The sequence below is a fragment of the Sebastes umbrosus genome, chromosome 23 (genome assembly GCF_015220745.1).
Source record: "Sebastes umbrosus isolate fSebUmb1 chromosome 23, fSebUmb1.pri, whole genome shotgun sequence".
Classification (NCBI taxonomy): domain Eukaryota; kingdom Metazoa; phylum Chordata; class Actinopteri; order Perciformes; family Sebastidae; genus Sebastes; species Sebastes umbrosus.
Window position 1 is genome coordinate 5,919,243 of NC_051291.1, and position 19,198 is coordinate 5,938,440.

The 19,198-nt window shown below is 40.0% G+C and overlaps 2 protein-coding genes across 3 annotated transcripts; both read right to left on the bottom strand.

Moving 5' to 3' along the window:
* Positions 1 to 444: 444 nt before the first annotated feature.
* Positions 445 to 4,425, bottom strand: LOC119482433 (islet amyloid polypeptide). Its single transcript, XM_037759907.1, has 4 exons — positions 2,970 to 4,425; positions 1,628 to 1,723; positions 1,092 to 1,232; positions 445 to 1,002 (listed from the first exon to the last, which is right to left on the bottom strand). Exons 2-4 carry the CDS (start codon positions 1,705 to 1,707, stop codon positions 825 to 827), a joined length of 399 nt encoding a protein of 132 aa, XP_037615835.1. The 5' UTR covers positions 1,708 to 1,723; positions 2,970 to 4,425; the 3' UTR covers positions 445 to 824.
* Positions 4,426 to 6,726: 2,301 nt separating this feature from the next.
* LOC119483137 (solute carrier organic anion transporter family member 1C1-like) lies at positions 6,727 to 17,592 on the bottom strand. 2 transcript variants are annotated; one of them, XM_037761214.1, is made up of 17 exons: positions 17,416 to 17,592; positions 17,244 to 17,332; positions 17,192 to 17,208; positions 16,178 to 16,324; positions 14,830 to 14,971; positions 14,572 to 14,704; positions 14,338 to 14,462; positions 12,437 to 12,583; positions 12,121 to 12,219; positions 11,216 to 11,449; positions 10,964 to 11,128; positions 10,096 to 10,291; positions 9,817 to 9,982; positions 8,855 to 9,039; positions 8,057 to 8,121; positions 7,718 to 7,835; positions 6,727 to 7,561 (listed from the first exon to the last, which is right to left on the bottom strand). In XM_037761214.1, exons 2-17 carry the CDS (start codon positions 17,245 to 17,247, stop codon positions 7,048 to 7,050), a joined length of 2,457 nt encoding a protein of 818 aa, XP_037617142.1. In that variant the 5' UTR covers positions 17,248 to 17,332; positions 17,416 to 17,592; the 3' UTR covers positions 6,727 to 7,047. The 2 variants fall into 2 exon arrangements, with proteins under 2 accessions (XP_037617142.1, XP_037617143.1); XM_037761215.1 differs by lacking the exons at positions 17,192 to 17,208; positions 17,244 to 17,332 and having other exon boundaries at positions 17,416 to 17,591.
* Between the last annotated feature and the right edge of the window lie 1,606 nt (positions 17,593 to 19,198).

A 19,198-nucleotide genomic window follows, 5' to 3' on the forward strand; every position in this document is an offset into this window, starting at 1 on the left:
TATCAAAAGAGCCATTTTAGGCAAAGAAAAAAAGAAAATATCTGTCTGGAGCCGCAAAATGTTTGAGCATTGTGATGAAGGTAACACAGTTTATAGTCTAAGTATATAGTATATAAGTCTAATGCAGTGAGGGCCCAAGAGACAATGTACGACGGAGTATTAGGGCCACATTGAGAGAAAAAACATCTGAGATTTACAGAATAAAGTCTGAATATTACGAGAAAAAAACGTAATGTTACGAGAATAAAGTCAAAGTTTTACAAGAAAAAAAGGCGTAACTTTTCGAGAAATAAAGTCCTAATAGTACGAGGAATAAAGTCATAACTTTACGAGAATAAAGTCATAACTTTACGAGAATAAAGTCATAACTTTACGAGAAAAAAAGTCGTAATATTACGAGAATAAAGTCATAACTTTAATAATGTGGCTTGAAACGCACAAAGATAGTTTTTAAAATATATACTTTCACAATTTTATTATCAAAATCAACATTTATCTCATATTATGGCTTTACATCTGTTTTTCTTTTATTTATTGTTTTATTATTTTACTTTTTTTTGTATTGTTATTATATATACATCATTATAACAGAGCCACAACACACACACACACACACGCACACACAAAGCCAGAACAAAATGGTTTAAATTAAAGGCACTGTTTCTTTAAAGTTTATAAAATAATCATTTCTTCATAATCATTATCATCACTATCAGTGTCATCATTAGTAACGTCATTGTCACAATCATTGTTACATAAGATGTCATGGTTATATCATCAGAGCACTGTGGGAGGAGTGCTCGGTGGAGGTTCCTCAGTCGGCACTAGAGAGGCAGGTAGAAGGGAGGCGGCAGCAGTAGGTCCCTCTTGCCGTAGGTGCCAGATCCCACGTTGGTCGGCGCGTAGACGGTGCCGATGGTGTTACTGGAGCGGACCAGGAAGTCTGCTAGCCTTTGGGTGACGCAGGTGGCTGTGTTGCATTTCCTCTTCTCTATGTGGTGACTGATGGGTAAAAGAAAGTTAAACATCACAGTAACACTCATAGATAGAATAATGAGGATGAGGATACTGGTTTCTGTAAATGCCGTTACCTGTTCATGGCTGTGAGCCCCCTCTCTGGCCGTGTACTCACGAGGCCGAGGAACGGGTTGGAGATTAACCCCGGGGTTAACCAGCCGTCGCTGTCTGGGAGAGCACTTTCTTGCTCGCTGGATGAGCTGGGACTGAAGTACCTGAATCACAGAAGGGGAAAAAAGGGCCAAACCGTTTCAACTCTGATAGCTGATTACAGTCTTCCCTCTTCAGAACATCCACTAGTCCCGAGAGCAAGAAGAAAATGTGGGCACTTAGCTCCCCACGAGTTGCACAATGAAGCGCTTTCCCCCACACACACACAACTTCCACCACACAGAACATTACAGCCCTACTTGTCACACAATTTCCATGACATTCAGCTGCTTGTCTGCTGACCTCAGATCTGATATGATCAGCAAAGTGAAACCCTTGCTGAATTGGAATTGCTGGTGCTTGCCACCGTTTAAACTCTGCCCCTAATCTTAGACCACAATCACATCATCATTGCACATGCAGCCACACCAAAAGAGCTCATTGCTTCTGATACGCTTACCTGTAGCTCGGGGCGGCGGTGACACAGCGCAGCAACACAAGCAGCGTGAGGAGAAGCACAGGCACCCTCAGGTGATACATAGTGTAGGGTGATTACCTGGATCAACACAGATACAACAGAGTTTGATTTATTGTGAATAATTTGCATGCAATATTTGTTGTAATTAACCTTTATTTAACTACAAAGACAGCAGCACAGACATTTAGCAATTTATGTTCATCATCAGTACATAATGTCCTAATTTAACATGCATAAAAGTGTCATTTCTAAGGAAATTCTGAATTTGAAAACCGTTCCAGACTATTAAGAGAAAAAAAGAGAAAAGTATTGTTCTCTATAATTTCATGCAATCTATAAATCACCTACAGTCTAATTTAAAGCTGTGCTCAATGCATCAGTAACAATAATCCACCAGCACCTACCAAGCATTAAGCAGTTCAACACTGATGTTATGAATATAATTTTTTTCCATATGGTTGCAGCTAACAAATTATATATTTCTTAAATTTGATTTATTTCTTTTATTTATTGTATTTCTTTTATTTATTGCATTTCATTTATTTCTTTTATTTATTTCATTTCATTTATTTATTATTATTATTATTATTATTATTATTATTATTATTATTATTATTATTATTATTATTATTATTATATTTTTATTAATTAATCGATTAATTTTGCCTATAAAATAGAAAATATATAATATATATAAATACAAAAATTCCCCTTAAGAATTTCACAAAAAACACAAAGTCAGAAGCCAAGGTGATGTCTTGTCTGTTTTGTCCGACCAACAGTGCAAAATCCAAAGATATTAAACTTATAATCACACAGGACAAAGAAAAGTAGCAAATCCTCAGAATTGAGAAGCTAGTATCAGAAAATATTTTGCACTTTTGCTTGAAAAATTACATTTATAATATTTTCTGTTGATTGATCATTTCAGCTCTAGATACTTTTTTTTGTGGATCATACTCCTGAGTAAAACATATTTATATTTGTATATATTTGATGGCTTTTGATTCTTCCTTACTTTAAATAAAAAAAATGTTCTGCATCATTTTCTGCACATTTCCCATCATGTGATGCAACAATACATATTTGGTTTCTTTGGGAAACCCTTTTGAATCTTGAATTTAAAATAAATAGAAGTTCTGTTTTGACACACAGATTTAAAGATTTAAAAAATATCTGAAAAGAGGTAGAGATTTAAGAAAATATCCTATTCAAACCTACAATTAAAAGTAAAAATTGTTAATTTCCTGTGGCAACCCATTTGTATATACACAAGAATTTCCTGTATAAAAGACAAAGTCCGTAAGTAAGAAATAGTACTTACTCTCTTGTTGTGTCAGCCAGTAGCCAGCAGATCCCAGTCTGTCACTGGAGCAGTCCAGGGTTTGTCAGACTGACACACAAACAGACTCCAACAGTTATAGGCTCTTCGCTCAAACCACTTGTGACATCAGCTCTGTCCAAATATAGCCTTGTTGCATTTTCATTGACACAGAATGGGGAGGACGAGGGGGGGGGGAGGGTGTATGGGGGTGTCGGGAAGTCCAAGAGGGTCTTATATTTGCCATACACACACTCATCTGTACCTTAATGTAGACTCTTTAACCTGTGCACACGCAGGGAAATGCAAATTTTCGCAGTACATACACACAAACACACACACACACAACTTCGTACGTCACCATCCTCATCATCGCCTTCGTCATCATTGTCATCAAGCCTCCGTGATGGGACTGACCCGCCGTAAACCCACACTGGGGAGAGGAAAGTTGTCTCCCTGTTTACCTTGAGACACGTAATGGACTTTTGGGTCACCAAACTCTGGCCCCCCCTCCGCCTCCCTATGGGCTTCATCGACGATGAATAATAAATCTGAGGATGAATTATCGTTAATAATGAATGGCGTCTCATTATTTTGACGGGACACGTCACAAACAACTGAGAAAGTACTAATTAATGAAGCGATGGTGAGCAACACTTGACGCACGTGACCTGGAAATCTGACTAGTGAGCAATTAGCACATCTCTTTGCATTAGTTTCCTGCAAAGTATTTTTCTGTAACTTTAAAGCTGTTAATCAATATTTTTTATATCAACAATAGATTAAATGATAATGTGTATTGTGAAAAACCCCACAGATAATATCACCCCTCAGCTCTACATAACATTTTAGCATCTCTCAGCTCTTTGTTTTGGTTTTTACGTTCACAACTTTACTGTTTTGGTTGACTCTCACGGCTCTCATCATTATCGTTTTCAGCCAGAGCAGGCAGCTGTTTTCAAAACTGAAAAAAACAAAAAACTGACTACCAGCACAGCACACAGTGGATGTAGCGGAGCATTTAGCAGTTAAAGACCCAGATGTTTCCCTCCGGAGTTAGCGGTTACTAAAAACAGAGCTAAAAGAGAGTGAATATTGGACTTACAATCGTCATGTGGCCAGAAACACGACTCCAAATGAATTCTAATGTTGCTCCGTGTTTGGTGGATGTGCAAATTGGTTGACAAGTAAGACATATCAACTTTAAAAAGTGATGTCAGTGTTTGTGTTTACAGCTTGTTACCGCTGCCCCCCATGGCCATGTGACCAAAACAATCGCAGGTCAAATATTGGTGGTTAAGATATTTATGACTAAAGGAAATTATCCCACAACAGAGTGCTACAGGAAGTCCTAAAACCCGGAAATGAGGTAGCATTTTAGCACTTTCGGTTCCCTCGTCTGGAAGTCAATGTTTTTTTTTTAATGGGTTTATAGTTAGATTCATGAGTCCGTGGTTAACACAAGTTTAAAAGATTTTAACGTTTTTCTCTACGTTATAAAATACGTCAGTAAATATCCCAATCGGGAATTTTGAAGTTTTTGTCTTAAAAAAAGGCGGTTGCTAACAAATGAGTCTACAAAACATCATCACGCCAGCTTGTCCACCTTAACAGTCTCGTTGTTTACACTTGCCTGGATGCGATCGTGGTGTAGTTCGCTTAAAGTCTAATGTCATTTGTGAAGATTATCTTACGGAACAAAACGTGTAAGTATCGTAAACGTTTGTTTGCCACAGAGCTTATTTTCTGAAATAATCCAAAACCCAATGGAAAATTCCCATTGACTTTTTGTTTAGAGAACCAGTGCGATGCTAACTTGCTGTTTGGCCTATAAAAATGCGTCATCCCTGGAGCACCCTACTGTCATCAGATTATAATGTTTCTAAACTCTGATTGGTGCATGGAAATATATGACATCAACTTTTCCCAGCAAAGTCACACTCACTTCATATAGGAACCCTCTGTTGACAAAATTGGTTTACTTGGCCTTTGACTCTTACTATCTTTAACTGGAAAAATCATCTGGTGCACGGAAGCTGATTTCCTTAAATAGAAAATGAACATGAGATATACCGTAATGGTCATAAAAATGCAATTATCAGAGAACGCACGAAAAGAACATTAAATTAAACATTAAATTTAAAATGACTACCTTGACCATGTTTGTGACGTTCATCCCGCGGTCTCAGTGGAGATATGCCGCCACAGGCTGCAGGCTAAGTGCTGGTGGTTTTTCACCGCAGCTTTGAGCTAACAGAGAGATATAGTGCAGTCTTAATGGATATTTAACACCCCCCAAAACCCCAAAACCCATCACGGTCCAACGAACACCTCTTTGTGTTTCCTGTAAACGTCCCAAGAAAACCTGCAGTAACTGCAGACAGAGATGGAGTGACAGATTTCTCTACTTTTACATGGATCATATAGTTTGCATGTTATCAATGCCTGTTAATGCAATTATATCGTGTGTCATTGGCAAACACTGATTGATAAAATAATAATGAAAAATTAACTGAATATATAATTAACCTATTAAATATTTAACTACATGAGCAGCTTGTTTAGAAAGGTTAATGTGCACAATCTTGAAAGGAAGAACGGAGTGGAAGGGAAGGCAGAAGACAGAAAAAAAGCAGAGGAAGAGAGAGTAAGTGGGTGGTAAGTGTAGGATTTTAAGTCTATTTTTATAAGCTATAGTCTGGGGAAACACGTCTCTTCTGTTTTCTTGTCTCTTGGATTACTTTAGTGTGGAGCCAGATGTTACATGGGTGGCATTCTCCACTCTTATTTTTCTTCTATATAGCCACTTTGTTTCCATTTCCACATTTAGTGCACAGATTTGGGGTTTGGAAGCTCCAATACAGAAGCTCAGTATTAGTATTCCTCTAGTGATGGATGGACATGAGAGGGATCAGGAGTCACTGGGGATTGATTAGTAGATAAGTAGCCGGTGCCAGTAAAGGTAATGGTGCTGTGGCCTCTGATAATGACTGTTCATGTTCATTGTTGTTAACTGGGGATGTGTCCGACTGTTGTACGACGTACTACTTAAAGCTGAAGTAGGCGAGATTGGAGCAAATATGATTAAAAAAAGTTATTTTTAGAAAACGGTCGCTATATCGTGACAGTAGTACGTGAAACAGGTAACCTGAGAAAAAATCATGTGCCTCTGTGTCCTCCGGTGCTCCTTACGGCATCTGCAAGATTTCACAGACCGGAGGAAAACAAGCAGTAAGAACTGATCTGTCAATGAGTCTATGAGAGCCGGCTGTCAATCACTCGCGAACTCCGATCAAACGGTCAAACTAGGCAGCGCTGATCAAATATGAATCAATATTCTGTTACCTTAATGCCAATTTCTCTCCTCAAAGGTTTTCAGAATCGTCTTGTAGTGCACGGTTTAGCTGTAAAATGAGAAAGTTTGTGACGACGCCACCATTGTGAAATCTGTTAAAGGAACGCCAAGTTCCGGTCACATGACCGGAGCACAGCCAATAGGAACGCTCTCTCAATGAAATGACCTGTGATTGGTCAAAGTCTCCCGTCACGGGCTAGATTTTCTAAAGCCTGAAAACAGAGACATGATGATGCAGAAGTCTAGTTTTCTCTCAGAACACTTGAATTACAATATGCTGAAAGGTTATTATGGAATTTTTGCCCAATGATGCCAAAAACATACTTCTTACTGCCACTTTAACATTGGTTTTTTTTCGCAACTGCGCATAGATCAGATCTGCAAAAATTGAATGTGACAATATCACACATTGAAGGATTAATTTATTGGCATAAAAAGAAAAAAACATTCATTTTGACCGAGAAGTTTCCTCTATAATGTTTTTCAGTTTGGGTCTTGCACGGCTGTTGTGTAATCATGAGTCAACATATTCCATTTTTATGTTTCTACAGCTGTGAAATCGGGTTTTCTAATTCAATACAACAGCTTTAATAAAAGAGGAAGAGCATGCTATAGCCCAGATGAAAAAGCATTCCCTCTTGAAAATCCAGGTAAATGTGACTTTTGGCCCAATTCAGTAACATTTCTAGAAAGGTCCCAGTGTTTGAGACCACATTGGTGCCCACCTTAGTTTTGTGGGCCATCCGTTTCTTTGCAGTGTGTTGTTTCTTTCTCTAACTCCTTGTCATCTGTGAGATTGTCCTCTTTTGTCTCCTTGCAAACCTCATCTTTTGCCTCTTCCACCTCGTCCCCTGGCTCCAGCCCGTCCATCTCTATCTTTGCTTCCTCACTTGGAAGAGGAGTAAACTCAACAGTGGTCTCTGTCAGGATGTTATTTGTGTAGCTGCCATCTCGAAGGAGCTGCTCAGTTCTGTGAACCTCCTCTCCCTCCTCCAGTTCTGTTGCGATCCGTACCCAAACTTTGGGAGCTTGAAGCGATTTGGGAGTTTTTGGAGCGCCAGGCTGGTCCTCGGTGGGATTTAATGTGGCTCGAAGTTCAATTGCCTTTGAAGCCTTTGTGTCCTGCGTCTCTATTCCTCGCTCTGATTTTCGAAACTGTCGCCTGAGGAGGACGATGACGGCAATGATGAAGAAATACGAGGAACCACTGAGGGAAGTGATCAGACCCAGGAAGATGATCCTGAAAATAGAGACAAAAAAAATGGACAGAAGCCAATAAAGGGCAGAAATATTTATTGCTACGGTGTTTAAAGTGGTGGAGAAACACTCTACACTTTTTTAGTAAATTCATATTAGCAATCACGTTGTATTTCCACATTTGTAGTCCGTGACGTACCTGTACATCTCAGAGTTGTAGATGCGACATACCCCCCTGCCACCACACTTCTTGATCGACCACTTCAGGCAAGTTGAATCAATCAGGGCTCCGAAATACACCGGTGCAGGAAGACCACCTACAGACACCCAAATATGTACTGTTACAATATTGAAATGGAGAGAAATATTGTAAATGTAAATATTTATATAATCTTATTTTGACTTGATTGAGGTGTCATTTTTAGTTAGGAGGAGGAGGGAGCTTTAGTTTTGGGACCGATCAGCAACTGTGCCAACATTGAAAAACAAAACAAGTCCAAATGAAAAAGTAAAATGATTGTACTTAAATGAAGCTTACCAAGAGTCCTAGCTACCATGGCCTGGATACCTAGCGCAAGGGATTTGAGCTCTGGTGAGATGCACCTGTAATTACAAAACAGCACAGTCATTTATATCAGCCCCTTCTCATTCTCAGGGTGTCAAACACCGACGCTCTGTCATGGCCGTCGGCGTTCAATGTTGCTGCACAAGAAACCCTTTAGCGCCGGTATGCAACGCACCGGGCTTTCTATTACCTACAATGGAAACCCATCCGAAGCAACTTGGAGTGTGGTGACGTAGTTTAAAGAGCGAAGGAGACACACACCGGGTGGGTAGGAGGGGAGGTGGACGGGTCCAACAAACACAACGTTCAGTCACATTTTCAGTAATTTTAAGCCCGACCATGTTGTTTTTTTTCCTAAACCTAACTAAGTAGTTTTGTTGCCTCAAGCTATGCACTTGTTTTTGTTGAATTCATGTTAAGCACGTGTTTACTGCGACCTAAAAGTGACGCCGAGGGGTCTGACAGCGTCAGTATATGTTACGTTACCATGTTGAGAGCCGTGTGGAGGCATAACAATGCTCCCAATCTCTTATTTAGCACCTTTAAAGGAATAGTTTTTGGGTAATACACTCATTTGCTTTCTTGCCGAGAGTTACTTGAGATGATAGACACCACTCTCATGTCTGTATGCTGAAATATGAAGCTAGCATTGAAACTATGCAATGCCACTCACAGCTCACTTAGGCTCAGATTATAACAACGATCTACATATAGCACAAATATTCCCAGTTATCATTATTATCATTCTTTGCCAGAAATCAGTGCACAGACCGTATGATGACCATGTAGCCAGGCGTGGTTCCCAGAGAGTTGATGAAGGAGCTGAGGACAGATACGGCCATGTAGGAGGTGAAACTACGGCCGCAGTCCTTGGCATGAGGACACTGGCCCAGCCTTACGGACGTACTGCTGCCTGCTGGGTAAGAGGCGGACACGCAGCTGCAGTTGTGGAAGACCTGATAAAGAGAGAGAAACTGCAATGTAGCGGGATGACTTACTTGAAATTAAATGAATTACTGGAGGCGATAAAGTAGCAGATGAATGACTTTGGATAAATGGGTCACAATAAATGGACCTTCGAACTTAGATTATTTGAGACACAATGCATGCTGTGCTGATCCCACTGGCTCCTGTCGTCAAGAAATCTAATTAACTTTAATAAAATAATAAATGATATCGATAAATTAGGTGACAAATGTGATTATATACAAAATTCTGACATATGGGACCTTATTATTGCCAATTAATTAATTTTAATTTAATGCAATAATGAAATATTATCTAATGCATGTAAACTCTCTAGGTTTAAGTAACTGTATACTGTATATTGTTTTATTTATTTATTTTTATTTTTATTTTATTTTATTTTTATTTTATTTTTAATTTTTAATTTTTAATTTAATTAATTTAATTAATTTAATTTATTTATTTTAAAGGGCTTTGAATGAGATTTTGGTAGTAATTCCAGAGAAAATAACATGAATTTATACTTTGATAAAGTAATTATTTCACAATGCAGAGTGGGGAGTGTATAGAGTGTTGACTATAGCAGGGAGAGGAAGCGAAGAAATTAATATTCAAATTCTTGTCTGCTGAGGAATAAGGGTTGTGGGCTGCATGGTACTGCTGATAAACACGTCTAATCTAACACATTTGTGATTAATTCCTAATCATACAGAGTTCCTATTTCTGTAAACACTGTGTGTTTGTGCATCTACGTGTGCAACCCATACTGTGTTCTTGCCGTATCCACTGGAGCTGAGGCAGCCGGCCATACACGGAGAGACGTAGGTGATGCCGCTGTCTGAGCACACGGGGTCCCACTCCTCTGCTGAACACGAGCAGTCTCTGTTGCACTCTGAGAAGAGCATATCCCTGTCGGATGATATAAGCTGCGTCCTGTAGGGTAAAAAGGGGTTTATGTTTCATATTAGCTGCAGGTTATTGCATATAAAAATCCTGTTCCTTTGGTACATTATTTTAAAGCTTCTTCGTACGCCCTCTGCACTGACCCGTTGTATGAGATGGTGAGCCCAGCCATGGGGATGTTATCACACTTGGTGCCGAACTGCAGCAGCATGAGGAGGTACGCCAGGAAGGATGTGGCAAAAGAGAGCTGTGCTCCTGACACCAAACTCAGTTTATACCTCTTCATCAGCAGCCCTCCCAGGAAGATCCCCCCCGCCACCGCCGGCAGGTTCAACACACCTAGAAGAAAAACACGAGGGAGTCTGGACACTTTCTCTTACAGTAGGAAGTCTCTCATCAAACACCCTGTGATATTTAGTTTCTCTATAAGTCGTTGCTTTGTGCAGAAGTGTACCATTTGAACCTTTGTCCTTCATCTAAGGGACGTGTAGGGGAGCGTTCGCTTGTATGCTGACGATATGACCTACTATAGGCCTATAGATTTGGCGTCATCTAGTGGTGAGGTTGCAGATTGCAACAAACTCAAATTTCTCTCTTGTGCAAAGAACTACGGTGTCTGACGCGAAAATGTGAAAACGCAAATGGCCCTATCTAGAGCCAGTGTTTGTCCGTGTTGGGCTGCTGTAGTAGCATGAAGGCCGGCTGTAACATCAATAACCCTTCAATTTAACTGCAAGTATAAGATTTCACTTTGTTGTTAGGTGTAATATATATTTTAAATTAATGCAGACTTTGATTCTCACAAACTGTCGTTTTTGGTCACATTAGGTTGGCACGTGTTACCATGGTTACACGTCTCCAACCGGCAAGAAGGCCCTCAAGAAGTGGCGACGTAAATTACAGTTCAGTGCGTCCGAAAAGATACATACTACTTTTCATCCACACATGTCGAACGATAGTACACCTATTGAGTATGTAGTGCATAGTGTGCGGACGAAGCACATTGTTTACCTATGAGGAAGTTAGCTCTGGAGGCAGACTGTCCAAACTGTTGTTCCATGTATTTGGCTTTGAAGGTAAACAGGCCGATGAAGGAGTTGAACTTCAGGATGCTCCCACAAAGGAGCAGGAAGTAGGTAGGAGTTCCCAACAGACGCTTTAGCGAGGGAAAAAACCCTGTGGAAGGACATCAAGTAAAAAACAATGACCATAAACCTGCAAACATGTTGTAATTTATTAAAATACCAAATCCTAAATGCCAACCTTTAGCGATGTCAGTCAGCTTGAGGTTGTGATGGTTGTTGGGGGCATCATCTATCCCATCCAGGGTCTCAAGGGCGGGAGTTGGCTTGCCGTCGTCTCCCTTCTGCTTCGGCAGCGAGCGGGGCAGGAACCAGAAGGGAATGCTGGAGATGAGGAGGAGAGCGGAGGACGCTATGAAGCCCATCCACCAGGCGCCCACCCAGCGGGCATCTTTAGGAGTGATGGTCACACTCTCTGGAGGCCAGAAAATAGTTTTCAAGTGAGTGCACAGCAGGAGCAGGAAGCCTGATGTTTCATTTTTCACTTTCATTTGTAATTTCAATGTCACTTCCCTTTGTGTGAATGACCATATTGGACACATTTTGACAACAGGCAAATTGCGTCTTATATTATCAGGGATGGGACACACTAGTAGCGACACTGCACACTTCAGGTGGACTGATTGAGTTTGTTTGACCAATAAATTATTGATTTTACCTTATCTATCTGTGAGAGTTGAGACAGTTCCTCACAGGGACACTCAGAAGTGTCCTCACTAAGCTGTTCTGACAGGTGAGAGCCTATTTTTGTGGTATCCTGACGGACCTTTGCACCATGAGCAGCAGGCTGGTCGAATCAGTCTGAAATAAAGCTCAAGCCAGAGTCACAATGTCTCTTCTATCAAAATGTGACATTCTAGCCAAAAGGCGTGCATAGGTTTAACTCTGTCGTCTACACGGGAGGCGTTTGATTCTAATTTCATTGTAATTTTTGAAACAATGAGTCCTTATTGATTTCAGACAGAAACAGACATCTTGTTTTTTTGCAACCAGAAATGAAACGAGAGGGTGGAGCTAAGTATTTAGAGTGAAGACTAACTGATGATACATAGCCTACTTCTTGCAAAACAAACACATTGCACTTACCGATATCAACATATCCAATGTCAACATATAGTTTGGCACAATAGGAGCCCAGGAGGAAACCAAACATGGGACCCAGGAGAGTGATGGTCTGGAGACAAGCTGCAAAATCATAAACCAATCGATAGATTAACATTTTGTATGATGTGGTCTGAAAGGGGAGGTGAAAAGACATTTGATAAGAGTTAAGAAGATAAAGGATACACATAACAATCTATGTGTAAGTTTTAAGAAATGTGTTTGTTGGTTAACACAATTCATGACATTTGAACCCTTTAAAAATTCCACTCGAAACCCAAAATGTGCAAAGATATCTTACCAATATAGAAGGGCGAGTTTTCAGCTCTGGCAAAATCGTCGATGTAAGAAATGCCCAGAGGCGTAACCGGGGTTTCTCCGATCCCTCGCAGAGCGTTCCCCAGGAACACATAGATCCACATGTGGGAACTAGACTCTCTCACACAGGCTACATAAAGACACACACACACACAATAAGGAAAGCCTGAGTTACAAAGATCTGATAAACTGTGATATTCATAGACACTGCTTTATACTATCTCTGATGTATTGTTTAACATTAAATAAATTTTTTTAAATGTATAATATCATTGACGATCAGTGCCATTCCTAAACTCAAATGTAGAAAATACTAAAAACTTTGGTGCATGTGTATCAAAAGCCCCCTACCATTCATAAGTTACAGAGAAAAAGGAAATAAAGTCTCAAACCCGACGTATGAATATAACGTAGTGTTGTGATTTAATATCAGTGTAATAGGATTCGGCTTTAAGCTTGCATACCGCTGCACCGTGTGTGACGTCCATATTGTATTTCTTTTCTAAATAAATCTCATCTGTGTGGCTGAACAGGATCAATACGTTGCATTCTGTGGGTGTATGACGTGTTATTGTGAGAAGAAGAATTAATTATGGCTCAACAATAGAAAAACTGAAGTAAGGGAAGTAGAACTCATCGGACGAGAGCAACTCCTCAAAATATTGAAGGATACATAAACAGATATGTGTCCAAGCTAAATTTATTACCATAAATATAACAGACGTCTGCCTTCTTCTCGGTGATGTTATAAGACCTGATGGTCCCACATATTATTCTGTCTCTTTCTTTTTCTTGTTGGTTTCTTGCTCTGCAGTCCACATGTCATAGACTGATGACTGGCACTGGATAATTGTACTGTACAGTGTCGGCCTACTCAGCACGGGAGGTGAGTGGCTTTGAGGGTCGGACCAGGATCAGTGCATTCCAGGGATGATTGAAACAAAGCCAGTGAGTTGTTAAGGCTTTTGAACCAGGTTTCATGTTAAGGCCGTCAGTATGCTACTGGTGGCAGCTGACTTTTCCACCCACATGACCAGTACTGTACAAGTTTTATTGTTAGGCCAAGCTAGCAGCATTTCAGTCAAAACATAGACTGTATATAAGAAGCGGACGTAGTCACCATGATGTCACCCATTGGTTTTGTGGACTATGTTTTTGAAGCCTCACGTTCGGCATTTTGGCTGTCGCCGTCTTGTTTTTTTGCAACCATAAGTGACACGAGAGGGTGGAGCTAAGTACAACCGAACACTGAATAAGACATTTTTAGGTGACCAAAATGTTATTATTAACTTTCATGAGCTGAAAACACACTGTGAAAGGGTCAAAGTTATAAGACGAAAACACGGACAACTCCCAGACTGGACAACGCCATGGTAGCGACCTGTCCACCACAAGGTAGCCACGCCCTAAAGCATCCTCTGTTTTAATGTCTATTTGACTCTAAATGGGACCATAATTTACTAAATGAACATCATGCTGTATTGAAGAAGACTTGAAACTAGCGACTGAGACCATAAACTCATGTTTACAATGTTTACTGAGGTAATAAATCAAGTGAGAAGTAGGCTCATTTTCTCATAGACTTCTATACAATCAGACTTCTTTTAGCAACCAGAGGAGTCGCCCTCTGCTGGCTGTTAGAAAGAATGCAGGTTTAAGGCACTTCAACATTGGCTTCACTTTTCAGACCCGGAGTTGAAACAACAAATGTCAACCTTGTAGCCTAGATGTTGAGATATTTCAGTCTAGACCAAAGTGGTGGACCTCGTATCTAACTGTTGCTTATTGTAGATTTAGATGACGGGAAATCCAAATGATTAATGTGACAGTGGAAATAATTTTGAAGGTGCCCATTTGACCCCTGGGTGTAGCCCACAGTCTTACCTTTGTTGACTTCCACAGAAGGCTCAATCTGAACTTCAGGTACTTCTGTTTTCAGAGGATCCACACAGGCTGCGATGGTCACACTGTCATTCTGGAAACCCTGGATGACTGTGCTGTACTCGTAGCTGTGAAAACCGCAAAGAGACTTTAAAAAAGATCATTTGAAGCTCTTTTTTTTCTCCAAATTTTTGCTTCGCAAAAGTTTCTAAAAGTCTGGCGTTTGTTGCTGTTTACCGTCCCATGAAGAAGTGCGTCAGGCCCGTGAGAAAGGACCCTGCGGCCATAAGGAAACAGCCCACAGCAATGAATTTGGGCCGATGAAGCCTGGCCCCAAAATGGCTGACCACAGCGAGAAACAGCAAGTTGCCTACCTCCAAGAAAGAGAAACCAAGAGAGCAGAAGAAAAAAAACATTATATATTTAGAGAATCATCAGCTACAGAGTCAAACAGAAAAAAGTGGCAGAAACAACACTTCAAAAGATAGATGGTACCCATTTCAAAACTGCCATCTATGAGTCCGACGTGCGTGCTGGAGAGGTCGAAACGTCTCTCAATCTGAGTGATGGAGCTCTTCATATAGGTTCCTGCCAGAGCTTTGGAGAAGCAGGCGAAGGACAGTGCCACAATAAACAACTAGAAAACACAAGGGGGAAATATAAGTTATCAAAATAGGCTAATAATTCATATATTATACAAACGTGAAAAGTCATCTGTCATTTTTTGAATATCACCATTTCTACTTTGAGGAAACCAATCACCTAAAATGTTTAAACCTGTCATTTGATACATTGTTATTATAAAAATATAGATTATATCCACTTTAATAATAATCCTCAAACTAAAAAAGATAAACGGTTTCTGCCAACACAGCCTTTGATTTTTAGTCCCTTATTACCAAATGAAACACCTCGCTTGAAGTCCCGCCTTTTCTTCTGTAATGTTGTGATGTCACCAAGTAATACATTTGCACAATACCTGCCTAGAGGGTGCCTAGTTTGGCAAACAAAGCTAGTTAGAGCGGAGCTGGAGCGGAGTCCGAAGGGTTCGGTTCGGTTGACCAATCATAACAGAGCGGGTCAGCTGACCAATCAGAGCAGACTGGGCTTTTCGGGAGGCGGAGCGTTTTAGACAGAGGGTGAAAAGGGGTGCTGAATCACAGCCATCATGAGAAAAGTAAAGTGTTTTTTGAACATTAAAGCATGTAAACATGTTCTAGTAGAAACCCAAAATACAAGTATGCATCTAAAAATAAGCATAATAGGTCTTCTTTAATTAGAGCTCATAAAGCACTGTGTATATTTTGCTGTATAAATTTGCTTTTCAACCCAATATCTAGAGACTGAGCTCAGGAACCGTGAGGAAACTGTCTTGGATGAAGTTGTTATATAGATGTGTTGTGGGGGGAAATACTCCATTAACTTTACACATGCTGATGTAGTCCTTCAATCAGGCAAGGCTGAGCTCAGGACTGATGCTGAAGTGTTTGACTACAGTTGATATGCTGATAGAGTAGAAATGTGGCCTGCAAAGACTTTCGAAAAGAACATATCAGCAGCTCTTGGCTTGATTCAAACTACTTTTGGGGGGAAAGCCTTTCTCTAAAAATGTTCAATTTGACCAAAAACTGATCTGCGTTTTACATTTTAAGCATTTATCCCTCCATCCATCATCTATACACGCTTATCGAAGTTTAACCCCCTTTGACCCTGCACTGCCTTTTAGGCTTTTAACTGATGTTTACTTTGAGTGCATCAATAGAATGAACTTCAGCCCATGACGAAGAAAACAGAGTTAAAAGTAAACAGCAAGAGGAGTGCTGATTACAGAAAGCTTTAGTACTTTGAGAGTGGAGATCCCGGGGCATTTTCTGGTCTTCTGATCAGGGTCACACAGACCCTGCTGGCTGGTCATCTTGTCTCTGTCCTCGGCTGCTTCCTCCATCCTACACTCAATGTTTGTCTGCCGGTCTATCCTGCCCTCAGGCCACTGCAAGAAAAGCAAACATAGACAACAGATAGACAATAAAGAAAGGAAGGTCAGGCTAAAGACAGAATTCACTCTTTAATTCCCTTTCTTGCTGAGAGTTAGAGGAGATACCACTCTCATGTCTGCACCAAAGACTGTATACAAAGATAGACGCAATGACAACTCCCCAAAAGTGAAGTCAAAACATCTTGATCGCCCCCTGGTGGCCGGCTGCAGTATAGGTCATAAATCTGGACGGGAGCGGATGGGACAAACTAAAAAGTCAAAATACATGTCAAATAAATTTTTCCCAAAGGTGTTTCTGTCATTTTAGGTTCTTATCCCGCTGATGTATGTTCAAATGTTTTTTCCTCAGACCTATTATAAAATTACGAAGAAAAAAAATATACGCCACAAGTCGTGAACTCGGAAATTTTAGAAACTTTCCACTTCCGAGGTCATAAATACGACATGAGGGGGCGTTCTTATGGACCCAACTCGTAAACACGGTAAACGCAACCCCATTTGAAGGCACCAATACCTTTGGCAAGAATGTGAATAGGCCGGCTCAACCACTCATTTCATATAACATAACATTTTGTATATTTAGATATATTTATAGCACATTAAATGGTATGAAACTAAATTTTAATTTCTACTGCATAATAAAATATTTAAAGCTTTCAAAATTGGACGGTTTCAAGGAATTCAGATTCTCAGTTATTAGCTAAAAGATCGATTTTTTACCATCATTATCAACTTATTAGCAGTTTTATGTTGTTGAAACATTTCCTCAAGTCCAAAGTCCTGGTCCTGCAAATACCCTGTCACTTGAGCCTCACATTTAAATTTGTAAAGTGAGTGAAAACAAAGCAGCCGTAATGATACCTGTGTAAACTCCACCAGCGTCTTCTCCTAACAATCCTCTCAGCTCAGGAAAACATTGTCAGGAGCTGCAGGTTGAATCCATATCACAGAGGAAAAATGGTTTCCGATGACAACTCATTTGTCCTCTGGAAAACTTGAGACCTGACATAAAGTAACACAATTAACCAGTTAGAATGTTTTTCACTTCATAACTCCAATAATTAACTACTAAAGAAGTTTAATACCTATTGCATCTCCAGGCCGGAGGGTCAGGGGTCTGCCCTCTCTTCTTCTTCTTCTTCTTCAGCTCCTCTTTAAGCAGCCATGTGTCTCTCCTCCTACTGAGATGAAGAAAACCTGCTCTCTCCGAGCTCCTATTCTCCCGTGTGACAGCAGAGCACTTACTTGGAACTAGAGGGACAAAAGGCCTCGCACATTTTTATTCCACACACATGCCAGCCAGTCCAGGAGGGGGACAGCAACAGGAGAACAGGGGTGGAGGGGGAGACAGATTAGTAACTCCAAACTTGCACTTTGGATTATTTTTTTCTCACAAGGCAAAGTTGCAAGAATTTTAAAAGAGGTGTATAAAATAAGTGTTTTATTTTGAAAGTTTTGGTCCAAATTGCCTTTTCATATATCTACTGATAACAAAAAATACATATAACATCATACAGGACATGTCAACCTAAAATCAATCATTTGCTGGATTGTATTGATGAAGAACCTCAAATATGGATCAGTGTATCTCAGTATTAAAGAGTGTGTTTCGCGGTGTAAACATGTGTTCGGGGAATGCTGTGTTAGTCCAGTGACTGGTGGGGGGTTCAGGCTGCCAGGCAACGGGTCACTCAATCAGCTTGGACCGCTCACAGATTTAGATTAAGAGTTCACATTCCTGCACAGCAACAGTGAAGGAAGTGTTTACCGTTTTTGCACGTCTTTCGTCACTGTATCTAGTTTCAGGTGCACTCGGACAGGAATGCAGTTTGTTGCTGCTATTAGGTACTGTACCTGCTGCAAATTATACTGTTTTTAATGTGAATTTAACATATATTTGTTTAATCTTACAGTACACATTTCCTGTCTGACTGGCTTTAGTTTGTACTAATAAGCAGTGCGACACCCTCAGTGGCATTGCACAGTGGATATTTTCTTGTATAGAGTACAGCCTGCTGGTAAAAACAGATACTGCACTCAGATTCATGAGCAACAAGACAATAAGGAAAAATTAAATTAATTGGATAAATGCAGAAGAGATTATATCATTCACATTTAAAGCTAAAAGTTGCACATTTTTTAAATCTAGTAAAGCATAATACAGGTTTAACGATCATACAATATTGTAAGCACTGCTCATAACAGTTACAATATATTAAATAACAAGGTAAAAGGTAAAAACAAACAAACAAACACAAGTTTATCCGTAAAGTAAACTTACCATTTGTCCAATAAAAGAAAGAGAAAACACTTTTGTTGAGGCACAAAGTAAACACAGAGGAGTCAAAGTTTGATAGACTAGGTTATGTAATGTGTAAACAACCTTCAACTTTAAGCAATCCAGAGTGATGTGTTGATGCACACGGGTTTTAAAATGAATAAACCAAAGTGTCCTCGGGTATCATTTACTTTTTCACTCTTGGTGGACTGTAAAAGATAATGTTAAGGTTCAAACTACATTTTATATATTAATATATATATATATTAGAAGAGGAATTGTCATGTCATGTCACTGTCATGTCAGCAGGTGCACAACAGGAGACAGCCATTATTAAGATCACTGACCCCTGTGTTGTTGGTGTCATTGACCCTGCTCATGCTCTTGTGTTATCTAAAGCTATATATATTATATTTTCTACGCTATGGCAGCATGGCTAAATGTTGGTTTGTCAATAAGTCGGTCCACTTTGGTCCAGAATGAAATATCTAATGGAAGCCATTAAATATGGTGCAGAAAATCATGGTTCCCAGATGATGTATCCTTCTGACATTGTTGATCCCTTGACGTTTCCTCCAGGGTTAGGGTTG